Source organism: Castor canadensis, chromosome X (assembly GCF_047511655.1).
Source record: "Castor canadensis chromosome X, mCasCan1.hap1v2, whole genome shotgun sequence".
Lineage (NCBI taxonomy): Eukaryota > Metazoa > Chordata > Mammalia > Rodentia > Castoridae > Castor > Castor canadensis.
The window spans coordinates 36,549,326-36,563,976 of NC_133405.1; the positions used below are offsets into that span (position 1 = coordinate 36,549,326).

At 38.5% G+C, this 14,651-nt stretch overlaps 1 protein-coding gene across 5 annotated transcripts in view; it reads right to left on the minus strand.

Annotated features, from left to right (window-relative positions):
* The window catches only part of Dock11 (dedicator of cytokinesis 11), a 191,688-nt gene that overhangs the window by 127,173 nt on the left and 49,864 nt on the right, over positions 1-14,651 (minus strand). For all 5 annotated transcript variants that reach the window (XM_074063355.1, XM_074063353.1, XM_074063354.1 and 2 more), the window contains exons 2-6: positions 12,413-12,529; positions 12,230-12,319; positions 11,685-11,767; positions 10,123-10,192; positions 9,435-9,530 (exon numbers count right to left, since the gene is read on the minus strand). In XM_074063355.1, coding sequence (XP_073919456.1) covers positions 9,435-9,530; positions 10,123-10,192; positions 11,685-11,767; positions 12,230-12,319; positions 12,413-12,436 — 363 coding nt within the window. In that variant the 5' untranslated portion in view covers positions 12,437-12,529. The remainder of the gene's footprint in view (positions 1-9,434; positions 9,531-10,122; positions 10,193-11,684; positions 11,768-12,229; positions 12,320-12,412; positions 12,530-14,651) is intronic.

Sequence of the window (14,651 nt, forward strand, 5' to 3'; positions counted from 1 at the left end):
GATTGTTCATACACTAGAAGTATGTGGTTTTCACAGTAAAGCCATTTTTGAGATGTTGCCCACGTTGACCTTGACTGCCTTGGTTCAAGTGATCCTTCTACATCACCCTCCTGGGATTATACAGGCACACACCACTGTGCACAGCTTGGGAACTGTTTTTAAAGTTATCATCATATAGAAATCTGACTCTGCCCCAACAACAGATTGGGAGATCTCTAACACCTCTTTTCATTCTAAAATTTTATGATATAGGTTGGGTTTCCACTTCTGGGAAGATTTAAAAGCACCGTTTTTCAAAGAAGAAAGGGGTATCCTAAATCTCGCATATGGAACCCAAAGAGAAATTGGAAACAAAACTTCCCTGACATTTTTTTAAATTTCTAAAATGTGGTTATATATTTTTTCACATTTCAGGAAAAAAAAGCCAGGTGTTAAAATAACTATGTAGTACAGTGGTAATTATTCTCTATCATACCTTTAACCTGAAGGCCTCACAACCTTTGCAACCAATAGTTAATTCTTTTAACGGTGCTTGGTGATAAATATCATTATTCATATTTTGCCTAACAGCAAGTTGAGAGCCAAGAGCACATTTAAGCACTGACAGGCATGCCACTGGTAGAACTGGAATCAGAATAACATGACAGGGACAAAGAGAATCTTGCCTAAAGCCTCCAATGGCTTCCAATCAAGGTTAGAATGAGATCTAAAGTGTTGACTGTAACGGGGAGGGAAGGAAAGGAAAGGCTGAGGAGGGGGTGCTAAGTTACAGTTAGATAGCAGTAAGAAGTTCTGGTGTGCTATTGCACAGTAGGGTGACTATAAATAGCAATGTACTGTCCATTTCAAAAAGCTGAAGGAAAGGATTTTTAATGTTTCCCCATAAAGAAATGATGAAGAGATAGATATGTTGAACCTGACTGAGACATTACACAATGTATACATGTACATCATATGCTACCCCATTAAACATTTGTATGATTTTATGTGCCAGTTAAAAATTAATCTAAAAATAAAATCCTCACTATAGCCTGGAACACTGTAAATGACCTGGCCTCAGCTTACTTAGGAGTTTTATTTCTAATCACACTGTTCCAGCTACACTGGCTTATCTTCCCTTCCTCAAATATCCCAAGCAAGCTCCTTTGGGCCTTTGCACTTCCTATTCCCCCAGCCTGGGATCCCCTTCCCTGGCATATTCACACACTTCACTCTTGTGCTTTCAGGGCTTTACTTGAGTCTCACCTCCTTGCAGAGACCTTCTATGGGCTCCTATTCTCATCATAGCCCTCTGTTTTATCTTTTTCATAGTGTGATCCCTATCTAAATACATCTTATTCTTCTGTCTCTTTTTAAAATTTACTGCTTGTTTCTTTCTAGACCATTAAGGTCCACATATCATCTATTGCTGTAAGTCCACAGCAATGCCTGTCATCAATAAAATTTTGCAAAAATGAAAGAAAAATGAGTAATTCTTCAGTGGTTTCATCTAATATAATGTTTCTCTCTAACACCCGCATTCTTCTTTCCCTTGTTCCTTGCCTTTATTATTTCTCCTAAATGGTGAACACAGCTGACAATTCTCCACCCTACTCGGTGAGAAATACGGACGCTGAAGAGTGGCTCAGTCCGACCACCCAGGAGAATAAAACAGAGAGGAAGCCAAAGGAGATGATTCTCTGGATCAGGTCACTGCCAAGTCTCCTGAAGCTCTGAGCTATGTGGATACAACCTTTTGAACCCTTTCTGGAACAGGAACAAAGGCCTCTGCCATTCAGTAGCACAAAAAATGGAGGAAAGAAACTCAAAAGTTTGAGCATCTACTATCCTCAGAGTGGGGAAACCTTTTTATCATCTCACATAAGAAACCTTGAATGTTTATCTATGTGTGTTACCTAGATGGTAACCATACTGTGCTAAATTAATGAATCAGATCCCTGAGAAAGGAAGCTCTGAAGGGTAAGTGGCAGAGTAGGAGGGCTAGGAGCAATGGGAGTGAGGGAACCTACTTGACTAATGTCTCAGACCAAACAGAATGGCAGAGATGGCAAGGAAAAGCAGAAAGCAAGAAAGCAAGAGAGGACTGGAGGTATGGCTCAAGTGGTAGAGTATCTGCTTTGCAAGCATGAAGCCATTAGTTCAAACCCCAGTCCCACCAAATAAGGTAAAAAAAAGAAATACAATGATGAAATGAGAGCAAGAGATGTGCTGGGGTTGGAACTATTCTAAGCAAAGATGAAAGAAACAGTGGGGAAGAAAACCTCAAGCTTATAAGAAAACTGAGTTGCATTTAATTATACCAGAACATCAGGAACTTTGTTGTGTATCTCACCTCCTCAAAGAGGTCTTAAACTCTACATCTGACACTTTTCTCTACCTTCCACAATACTAACACCTTATACCAAGAAAGTATTCAATATCTACTTGGTGATGAATTTATTCATTCCTAACAGTGTCTGGTACATAGACAGCACCTAATAAATGATTTTTGAAGAGTGATCAATGAATGAGGAAACACAAAAAAGAATCAGTAAGAAATCCATTACTTATAATATAAGTGAGTGTTAACCCTTTGTTAGCTCTAAAAGAGAGTCTGGTAGACTTGAGAATACAATTGGAGTAATGTACCAATACAGCACATTTTTCTCTTCCTCTTGTTCCAGTACACATAGTAACCTTGAACTCCAAGCAATTATTTTAATATTGTATGTGCTTTCTAGGGTAAAATCCTCTTTTGATTTGTTGTCCTCCCACTACAGAATAGGCAAAGCGTAAGTAAGGACTTCTGGACTCTAGATATATAACAAATGGCTCTCTTTTGTGGAAAAAAAAGAAAGAAAGGGCACCAGAGTGGGTCATACATCAAGCAGTTGAACTTGCAACCCCAATAACATACCAAAGCACTTCAACATTTAATTATTTAGAATGGAGAGGGGAAAGCCTGAGGAATGTGATCAAATTGAGCCAAGAAGATGTATAAAGGTGGGTGTCCAAGGGTTGGCCAAAAACATGTAACAATTTTTAAAAATGAAAAACCACCCTCAAGATCAAATTCTTCCATATTCTGTGTATGATTATATCCCTTAGGAAATAGTTTGAAATGCCAGGGGAGGGCCATATCCAACATCACAGCTATCTTATCCACATTAAATTCTTTCAGTAATAGGGAACAATATTGAATAAAGCAGACGTCTTTAGCAGCTACTTGGGAAAAAGAGAATGTAAATGAACAGGTGTCTCTTAGGATCAGTGTTCCTACCTAAGGGATCATGCAGTCTCTGTATCTTAAACTTCTCTCTGATAATTTTCTAGGAATTGAAGTAGGGCAGTGGGGTTTATTCTTATTAACTAGAAAACATAAACTAAGGAAATTTATCACCGTGATAAAGCTTGCCCTATTTTAACATGACTACCAAGAACAAAGCAATTTACAAGTGTCAGTGCACCTAGACAGCCAACAGCACTTTTGTTAAGAGCTCCATGAAGCCAGCATCCTCCTCAGTGAGAGGAAGTGCCTAGGCACCCAGCACTGTGACTAGAAGAGTGAGGCACATCGTTAGCAGCTCACTCATAGTCTGGGTTTCTTAGTCAATAATGGGGTTACTTACCAACCACTTTGGGGAAAAATGATGACAATTTCGGAAAATGGTGCAGACTATAACTTAACAACTGCCCAGAGCTAGGGGAAAGGTATAAGCTGGAGAAAATACAAAGATTTTTCCCTAAATATGGGGGGTCTTACAATCTTCCAATATGAAAAACTCAGCTTAGTTGCCTCACCAGCCCCTCTTTTCCCCAGAGCCCATCACCATCAACCTGAATGTTTTTACAAAACTCTTTGGCAGCTGGCTAGGGAGATTCAATTTTCTAAAGTAGTCCACACGTGGTGGGTAACGACTGTAATTCTAGCTAGTCAGGAGGCAGAGATCAGGAAGATCACAGTTTAAGGCCAACCAGGGCAAAAATTTAGCAGGACCCCATCTCAACCAATGAAGTTGGTGTGGTGGTGCCTATGGTCCCAGCTACATAGGCCATAGGTAGGAGGGTCAGGGTCTAAGGCTTGCCATGAACAAAAATGTGAGAACCTAAAAAGCAAAAAGGGCTGGGGGGTGTTATTGAAGTATTAGAGCACCTGCCTAGCAAGTGCAAGGCTCTAAGTTCAAACCCCAATACCATCCATTAATTAATTAATTAATTAATTAATTAATTAAAGTAGCTCATATACAAATTGCTTTGGCCATATTAGTTGTATTCCATTAGGTCCTATGGTTCTTTTCTCTTTTGAGAAAGTAGGAGTCTTCTGATTCCTTTTTATCAACTTCACTTTGCTGAAGTCTCTTCTGACCCTCTTCCCTTAATTTCATTTTGACACCTTGTCTTATGATTCTCTTTAGATTCCCTTATTTCTGAAAGTTAAAACGTCCAGGAGAAAGACACAGACTTGTTTATAAAAACAGTTTTAAATTACGTATAATTATGAACATTCCAAAAGACTAATTCTACTTTTAGAAGAACTCACAATCCTTCTGGCTTTAGCCTTCCAAGGACTAGTATTACAGGTATGCACCACCATGCCTGGATGATTTTACATAATTTGTTAAACTCAGAAATTTTCAAATGAATAAAAACCTTTAAACACACAACTTACTCTAAGAGGCATCAAGTACCCTTCTTTTATTCCCTATCGGTCCCAAGGGGACCTGCAGGCCAGTGTCAAGCCATAGTGCATGAAGGAGAAGCAGATAAAATACAAAGTAGCAGCCTGGCTTCTGCGGGCTGTTATTTGCCAGTGAATTGTGATTAATACCCAGATCCTACAGTGGTAGCTTCCTGGCAAGTCTGCTGTCAGTTTGCAGGGGCTCTCAAAGCTTGGATTTTCTGATAAGAAAAGGTTCTTTGCTGTCAACTCTCGAAGATCTGGTTCTGTGGTGCTGGTTACTAACACTACCAAAGCTTTTCACCAGTGTGGGCTGGAGGTCATAGCAGGCAGGGTACTCCTGCTGCACCAAGGCCAAACCTGCCTCCAGTTTTGGGAAAATGACTCATAGCAGCATACCTGAGTCATCTTCTCTTTTGTTTATGAAATTCATTAATATTCTTCACTTTGAAGATTCACATAGGAGAAAAAAACAGAAAGTTTCCTTTCTGCATTTCTCCACTGTCAGCCTTTGGCCTCAGTCTCCCTTTGCCTTTCCTGCCTATCATGAGCTGGGTCAGCTGCTCATGCTACCAAAAAGAAGGCTTAGCTTCTCTTCTATGCCTGAACCGATGCAGGCTGGAAACACAAAGAACTTATATGACCCTCCACTCTGTGACAGGGCCTCTCGGGTTAGAAGCCTTGGTTCACCAGCTTAGACTTTTGTTTTGGCTCTCACTTCAAGATCAAGCTTAGCAACTACAAAAAGACTACCCATTTCCAATCCTTTGCCACATATCTTCACATGCCCTCTGTTCATACAGAACAAGACATGGTAAAACTTATGATGAGTAATCCCTCCAAGTTCAAACTAACTCCAGTAAAGTTGAACCATGTAATAGGTTAAATGCAACTTATATAGGATATAAAAAAACCCATGGAGAAGGGCAAGGATGACATCCCTAACCAGAGGCAATTCCCAAACCTCAGTACACGTTTACATTTCAAAATATCCCCTACTAATTTTGTTTATATGTAGCTTCATATGACCAATTTCATTTATTCTCCTTTTCCTTCTTATGCCTACTGTTTTGTAGAGGTTTTTTTTTCGTTTATTCATATGTGCATATAATGTTTGGGTCATTTCTCCCCCCTATCCCCCACCCCTTGCCCCCTCCTTTTCCCCCCTACCCCCTCCTTCTCCCCCTTCCCCTTCATTACCAGGCAGAAACTGTTCTGCCCTTATCTCTAATTTTGTTCAAGAGAGAGTATAAACAATAATAAGAAAGACAAAGCATTTTTGCTAGTTGAGATAAGGATAGCTATACAGGAAGATTCTAGCATTGCTTCCATGTACATATGTATTACATTCTAAGTTGATTCTTCTCGAACTGACCTTTTCTCTAGTTCCTGATCCCCTTCTCCTATTGGCCTGTGTCACTTTAAAGTTTCTGCATTAGTTCCTTTGCATTAAGGACATCAAATACTATCATGTTTTTTGGGTTTCTTACCTATCCTCATACCTCCTTTGTATGCTCTCGCCTTATCATGTGACCAATCACCTTGCTGTATTTTCCCTTGTAGAGGTTTTATAATAAGAAACAAATGGGGTTGGGGCATGGCTCAAGTGGTAGGGCACCTGCCTAGCAAGCGCAAGGCCCCAGTACTGCCAAAAAAAGAAGAAATGTTTTATGATATATGAATTATATCTGACACACACAAAAGTAAATAAGTGGCCAAAATGTGAGCAGCATGGGATAAAAAGAGACAAACAGGTTAGCTCAACAGTGACACAGCAACAACAAGGTGCTGACAAGTGACAGCCATCCCTGTCATCTGGGCCATGTGGTCACCAGGTTACCTCAGACCTACCACCCATTCCATGAATTTATGGGTGCTAGAGTTTTCAACTTCAGGGATAAATAACATACAATCTAAACAATCAATCTTTGACTAGCTGATTGCATTAGTTTTCTATTACTAAAACAATAAGTTACCACAAACTTGGTGGCTCAAAACAACATAGTTTTATTATGTTATAGTCTATAGGTTGGAGGTGTGACATGGGTGCCACTGGGCTAAAATCAGCATAGAGGAGAACCATTGCCACTTCCTTGCCTTTTCTGGCTTCTAGAGACTACCCATCTTTCTTGCCTATGACTCCTTTCTTGTCATCAAAGTCACATGACATCTTTCTCTGGCCCTGCTCCATTCTTATGTCTCCTTCCCTGACTCTGCTGTCTTGCCTCCCTCTTCCACTTATCAGAATCCTTGTCATTACATTGGGCTCACCTGGACAATTCACAATGCCCTCCCTATTGGCTGATTAGCAACTTTAATTCCAGAGATTAGGACAGGGACATTTTCAGTTCATTAATCTTTCTACCGCATCATTTAACCTGTATTTCACAATTTATAAAAGAAGATAAAAACTATGTATTTTATAGGCATTCTTATTTATAATATATGGGCTCTTTAAAAAGATGAAAACTTATATGCAAAGCAAATTATAAATCAAAGGTATTAGAGAAATGATTTAAAAGAATCCTGTGGCAAATTGTTTCATAAATATATTAGTTTCCTAATGTCCTGTTTTAGGAATCTAGATTTCTACACAGCATATTTACTTAGTGTGGACCTATAAAGCTTAATATGGGTAAAATATTTTAATATTTTGAGAATGTTGGGGACAGAAGATGAGTCAAAACTACAAAACCCAGGGTACAGTCAGAAGGGGGTAATAATTTCTAATTTTTTAAAGCTCAGTATAGTTCTATAATTGACAAAAATTAATCATATATTTCAAAATAACTAGTAGAGAAGATTTTGAATGTTCCCAACACAAAAATGATAAATGTTCAGGCAACAGATGTGACAATTACCCTGATCAGATCATTGTAGATTCTATACATGTATTCAAATGTCAGATTGTGCCCCATAAATATGTATAATTATCATGTATCACTTAAAATTTAAAAACTATAGAACTATTTTTTGACAATCTGAACAAAACTATAACTTTCACACATGCATTTCTGAACCTGACTTAATAGGAGATATTTTATGATAAAGACTTAAGTCTCACTCAGCTAGTAAGCATGGTAGTATACTGATTAAGAGTATAGCTCTTGTGTCAGCCTACTTAGGTTCAAATCCCACCTCTGAAAACTTGCAGTTCTGTGTAATTATTAGATTTCTTTGTGCCTCACTTACCATTTCTGTAAACTAAGAATAATAATAACACCTATTTCATGGGGCTTCCACGAGGATTAAATGAGATACAGAATACACACAATAAGTCCCCAGCAAATGGGTTCTCTTATTATTACCACATGCTGAGGCCTATGCTTAGGTGCAGGAGATACACAGGAAGCATCCTAGAACTTGATTCATCATCTTAGGGACTTGAAAATAAAAGTGACAACAAGGGGATTGGACTTTGAGCACACGATAAAGCAAGAGCACACAAGGGAAGTATGAGGATAGGTAAGACAACCAAAAAACTAGATAGCATTTGTTGCTCTCAATGCAGAGAAACTAAAGCAGATACTTTAAAGCAACTGAGGCCAATAGGAGAAGGGGACCAGGAACTAGAGGAAAGGTTAGTTCAAGAAGAATTAACCTAGAAGGTAACACACACGCACAGGAAATTAATGTGAGTCAACTCCCTGTATAGCTATCCTTATCTCAACTAGCAAAACCCTTGGTCCTTCCTATTATTGCTTATACTCTCTCTTCAACAAAATTAGAGATAAGGGCAAAATAGTGTCTGCCAGGTAGCAAGGGGTAAGGGGAGGTAAGCGGGGGGGAGGAGAAATGACCCAAACATTGTATGCACATATGAATAAAACAAAAATTTAAAAAAAAGAAAAGAAAAGTGAGAAGAGTACATGGCCACTAAAGGGACAGAACAGTCAAAAATATAGTAAGATAAAATCTGAGTCTTCCCTTGGTAGACACCCATGGTTTCTACTTGCAGGCTATTTGAAAGATAGAATGACCTTACTACTTAATGGAAGTGTGAATCATCCTCAGCAAACCACATGGTCTTAAATTAAATATCTGAAAGAACAGTTATATTTGGTATCAGGAAATAATTTGTTTTCTGCTCAGAATCTTCAAGTAGCTTGTTAGTTTTGCCTTTGGACTTTAATGTCTCTTCACTGCTTCCCAAACAAAAGCCAACCTCATGTCTGAGGTATTCAAGGCTCCATGTGATTTGTTTTTCCTTTCAATGTTTCTACTTTTGTCTCATACAAACCCCTAGCATAAACTCGCTATCCTGGGCAAGCGACACAATTTTCTAAATAGGCTCTTCTGACCACCCTAAGGCACTGTTCTAGGAGTTAATTTTGTATATTTCTATGTGGTCCAAAGGCTATTGCAAACAAGAAATCCCACCTTAAATACCCATATATTTGCTGCAGTGACTGGTATTTATTAAGCACCTAATTAATATTTGCTAAAGAAATGGATTACCCTATCCTTCTACTCATTATATTCAGTCCCACATATAAGTCTCTAATGCCCTTTTGTTAAACTATTTTCTCCTTTCAACTGACAGCTTCCTTCTTAAGCTTCCTGATTCAGATGATAATAACTACATCACATTTCTTTTAAAAGTTATACTTCTAAATTTAGATTGACGGTTCTGATTTTTAAAATCCCATGCAACTATGAGAATCTTCTCATTGAAGATTTTTTTTAAACTAGGGCTCATTGTAAAATAAATACTTTCCCAAACAGGCTACTTATGTCAATATCTTTAAAATGATGGAATAATACAAGTACTTCCTACCTTCATGGTAACTGTGATGGTGCTATTTACATTTGCTTTGTGCAACCAGCCTTGTTTTATCACACCACCTTTCTGAGAACATAAAGAAGATGAGTCCTGAAATAGAATAAAAGCCATCAGTAAAACAGCAGCCAGCCATTTAATTAGTCAACATTTGGGGGCCACAGAACTATACCTTGCCCCCATTTCCTAATTAAATCATAAAGTCCCTCATCCCTGTAAAGATTTGAAATCGCTGACTACAGAGAAAACCTGCATTGTGCACATAGTAGGCACTCGTTAGTTACTGAATTATACAGTCTCTCTTCTGGGAAAGTCTTCAGCAGTAAGTAAACAGTCAAACTACTCCTTGAAATGTAACAGACATCAGAACCATCTGTCACAAGAGGGATCTATCAGGCAGGAGATTCCAGATGAATCACCATACCACAATGCCTAACACAGGAAAAGCAAGTCCACGAGCCTATCCCACAGGTGGAGGAATGTTTACGTACAAGACACTGCCCATTTCAAGTGAGTTGTTCCAAAATGCCATTTGGAAAGGTAAAAAATATTAAAAACACTCATAAAGCTGACCATAGATAATTTAAAAACAGTCCTTCCAGGATCTTTTCTCCAGGAATTCTCTTTGGAATCTTTTTCAGAGAAGTGACCTTGCAGAACCCAGTGTAATTGCCCCCATCGTTACCTCATCTTTCTCACAATCCTCATCAATCTCAAAGACATGATTAGGAATCTTTTCTGGCCTCAGAGATTTGCTGAAAATGCAAGAGAATTTTCTTAGACACTGGAAAGAACAGACCAAAACAGTAACAGAAAACAAAAACAAAAATGAGGAGACTTTCTTTCACAAACAACAAAATGCCCAGATACAAAAAGGAGAAATCTTTTTCTCCTTTCCAAACACAGATTCTTCGCCTAGAATAAACTTACATTGCTTTTTTGTTTGCTTGTTTGTGTTTTTGTAGTGCTGGGGATGAAACCCAGGGTCTCACACCTGCTAGGTAAAGCACTGACCATCGAACTACAGCCCCAGCCCTGTGTTACTTTGTCTATAAGGCCCATCACATGTGCAGCCAGAAACAAAGACAAAACTAAGCTCACATACTCAGTCAAAGTGGGAAGAAGTTTCTAAGGAATGTGTGCCAGTGTAGGACCTTATCTTTCCCAGGATCAAAAAGTAACACAGTGTAATTCTGGGTTCTTCCATTTGTTTCCTTGATGAACTTGGACCTGTCATTTTAGTACTGTTTTCTTCTCTGGAAAATCTCTTTGAAAACTACAAAAGGAGCCAGGCACAGTGGCTCAAACCAGTAATCCTAACTATTTGGGAGGCTAAGATTGGGAGAATCATGGCCTGAGGCCAGCCCAGACCAAAAAAAAAAAAAAAAGTTCATGAGACCATATGTCAACCAATGGCCAAGTGTGGTGGTGCGTGCCTGTCATTCCAGCTACAACGGGAAGCCTAATAGGAGGACTGAGGTCCAGACTGGCCCCAGGGGGAAGGAAGTGGGGGATAAAGTAAAGTAAAACCTTGTATCAAATATAAGCAGAACAAAAACAGATGGAGGTGTGGCTTAAATGATAGAGTGCCTGCCTAGTAAGCATGAAGCCCTGAGTTCAAACCCCAGTACCACCAAAATAGAAAAAAGAAACTACAAAAGGCTACACAAATGTCTTATTTCTCCCGTACCTTTTCTAAAACATCTTCCATATGATATCCCGTGAGGTTAGTAGTATAGATAAGAAATGGGAGAAGGAGAGATCAAACAGGTTGTCATTCAAGGTCATCAGCTAACAAAGTGGCAGAAAGAAGATTTGAACCATGACAAGTGTGGCTCCTGGGACAGTGTAGTGATGTAGTCATGCCATTCCTTCATCTTAATTGACAGAGGTATGCTTTTTTCAAGGGATGCCTGGAGTCATTGAATTGATCCAAATATTTTCTAACTTCCTTATTGACACCATTGGAAAAATGCTTACTACATTATTCAGAATCAACTAAAGATTATTTTATAACCAATATAGACACACCAAAGCCCAAAAGTGACTTCACACATTTGAGAAAGCATTTCAATGAGCAAAATTAAAACATATTCAATTGGTCAAAATACTGTATTTACCAAGTATGCTAGCTATTTTGAAGTTTTGCTGTATTATATACCATAACTCAGAGGTTTCACAAGTGGTTTTTAAAAAGATAAAAAGTTGAATAATTCTCCTTGTGTTTCCCTTAAATTCTAAACTTACCATGGTAACATTCGAAAGTCCCCTGAGAAGTCTTCATACTTGTAGTTTACCACGTGCCAATCTTTGCTATAGGTTTTAATACACTAAAAGAAAGATAGAAATCTTGAATTTGAAGTGTAGGAAAAGTATACCTAGTTCCACTTTTTTAAAGTCTAGTAATATACGGGCAGATTTTTGAAAAACTATTTGGGAAATGTTGGTATAGGAATCTTCCTTTGGGGATCAACTGTGTTTCTCTTAAACCAACTGGTGACAATAAATCCCAATTCAAATGCCTTTTTGGATACTCCAACTACAACCAAGTCCAGGGAGTACTCAAATCCAAAAGAAAAATCATGAACATATGCTGTGAATGTATGTCCTCTGTATCACATCATACAGACTTGTTATGTAAGTCGATACATTCGGTAATTTTATTTCCCATTCATATTAAAGGAAAAGTATTTTAAATATTGTATACATAAGCTTATATTTCAAGTACATAGGTTTGTAACTATTTTATATATATGTGATAAATTGTCCTCTGTGTCCACAGAGCCCATTACCTCTTTGACAAATAAACTCTGGGCCCTCTTTTCAGCATCTTCTGGTACAGTGGACTGAACTGTTCTCCGTTGTCGACCTATCACTGAGATCTGGAGGACAAAGAACATTCTTGCTGTAAGAACTGGCTTGGAAAATACAGTGTTTGTTCTTTAAAAAAAAAAAAAAAAAGCTCGCGAACTCACAGATATATCTTCCATGGGGAACATAAGCAGGTCTCTGAGGGGGTCACTGTAAATCTGTGTTTTCCTTTGGGCGATAACATTCTCGTAGTCCAGGGGCTCAACAACCTTGGCCTTTTCCTTTACAGGATACAAAAATAAAGTTGTTATGGTCAAACACAGAAGAAAGAAATTCCTCCCTGTATACCAATAAAACAGTATTTCACAGAACAAGGGATTCTTGATACTAATTAGCACTTAAAGGAGACACTTTCACTACAGAAATATTCTCTGTAGCTAGACACACAGGCCAAACACATGTGTGCACAGACTCTTCCTTGTTAAAGATGAGAATTCGGAATTCTGAAGAAACAGCACCATATTCTGTTTTCCTGTGTGCCTTTCAAAAGTTGTTGAATTTTAAGTAAAACAAAGAATGGTATATTTGGAAGCCTGTGAGTTGATATTTACTGAACATGTATTCGTCACCAGGTAACTAAAAGGGAGAAACTGGCAATATTCACGTGCCTTCGCTATTCTAGGAACACTGTCCAAAGAGTGTGCCAAGTTCCAGCCTAACTAGGGCAAGCGCAAGTACTGGAGATACTTAATTCTGTGGGTGGGGCATGAAAGGGTGAGGTTCTAGGTGGCAAAGTCAGTGGGTCCCTGGTGGACCTCTAGATGAGCTGGCCTGGATATTAACGGCCCAGCCTGAAGCTAATGGTACATGGAGCAGGATGAGTGAAACTGACTTAGTATTAAGAGTAATAATAAGGTAGCATTTACTGAGCCCTTTCTACAGGCAGGCACTTGCTAAGAGCTTTCTGTACATTTTCACATGCAGTGCTTCTAACAATCTATGAAATGGGTTTAGCCATTTCCCCATCTTAGTGCTTAGGAATCCCTGGACTTAACTCAGGTTAAGTGACTTTCCTGCATTCGGAGCTGGAATTCACACCCTGGTTTTGGCTGAAAAGGCTTCATTTTTTTTCTCCCTCGTGTTGTTCCTCCACTCAGAAATGCACAGATACTGATGTACAAGGTGCTGAACTTGAAATACAAACCCACTACCTACCTGCCTGTCATTTTCTCCTTCGCAGAACTTACCACAATCTGACATACCATCTATTTTTACCTCTGTGCCTATTTGAGAGCACAGATCTTGTACTCGCTCACTGCTGTGACCCCAGCACCTCGAACCTGGCAGATGATGTGTACCCAAGTATTAATTGTGGAATGAACTTTGAGATATTCAGATTCTATGGGAACCTGTCCCACACACTATTCCAAATCAGGTTAACATATGTTAGTGATTTCTTTCTCTTTTTTCAGTGTTAAGGATCAAACCAAGGGCCTCATGCATACCAGGCAAGCTCTCTACCACTGAGCCACAGACCCAGCCTGTATGATAGTAGTTTCTAATAATGATGTTTCATTTAAATGAAATTTTTATTAAAATTTTGTAACAACTACATAAAGAAAGCTCAAATTTACCTAGCAAACATGAGGTCTTGCGTTCAAACACCAGTACCACCAAAAAGAAAACTCCAATTTAAGACATTAAGGTTTCACCAAAAGGAAATGATAAATGTCTGAGGTGACAAATCTGTGTAAACTGATTTAAATATAATGTATACATGTATTGAACATTACATGGTACCCATTAATATGTACAACATTTTATATTTTTGTGTACTGGTTAAAAGTTCAAAAATAAGATATACTAAAACATAATATCGGGCTGGTGGAGTGGCTCAAGTGGTAGAGTGCCTGCCTCGAAAGAGTGAGGCCCTGAGTTCAAATCCCACTTCTGCAAAACAAACAGACAAACAAAAAAACCAAAACTTAATATCAAAATGGAATCAGGGTTATATTTCTATTTGCACACATAGTATTTGAAGCAGGGTTCAGTATATTCTATTCACATGCGTAACACTTTGAGAAAGGTTTATATATATGGTCCATGATGGGTCACAGCTACATTGAAGTTCTGTATCTGAAGGGTATCTCAGAGGTTCCTCTATAAGGTTACTTAGAAAGATTAAAGAAAACTACCCTAACCAATAAGAGTCAGTGTTCAATAAATCAAAATGATCCTAACAAAGGTATACTTGTTTTCAAGTCTTATATTTGGATTTGTTGACCCAGGAGATTAAGGCAAGCCAACCATCCCTATCATGTCTGTGAATACCAGTGCAAAATGAGTTAAAATAGAAGAAACAAATCCTATTTGGGGAACTCAGAGGTATCTACCATGTTTTCA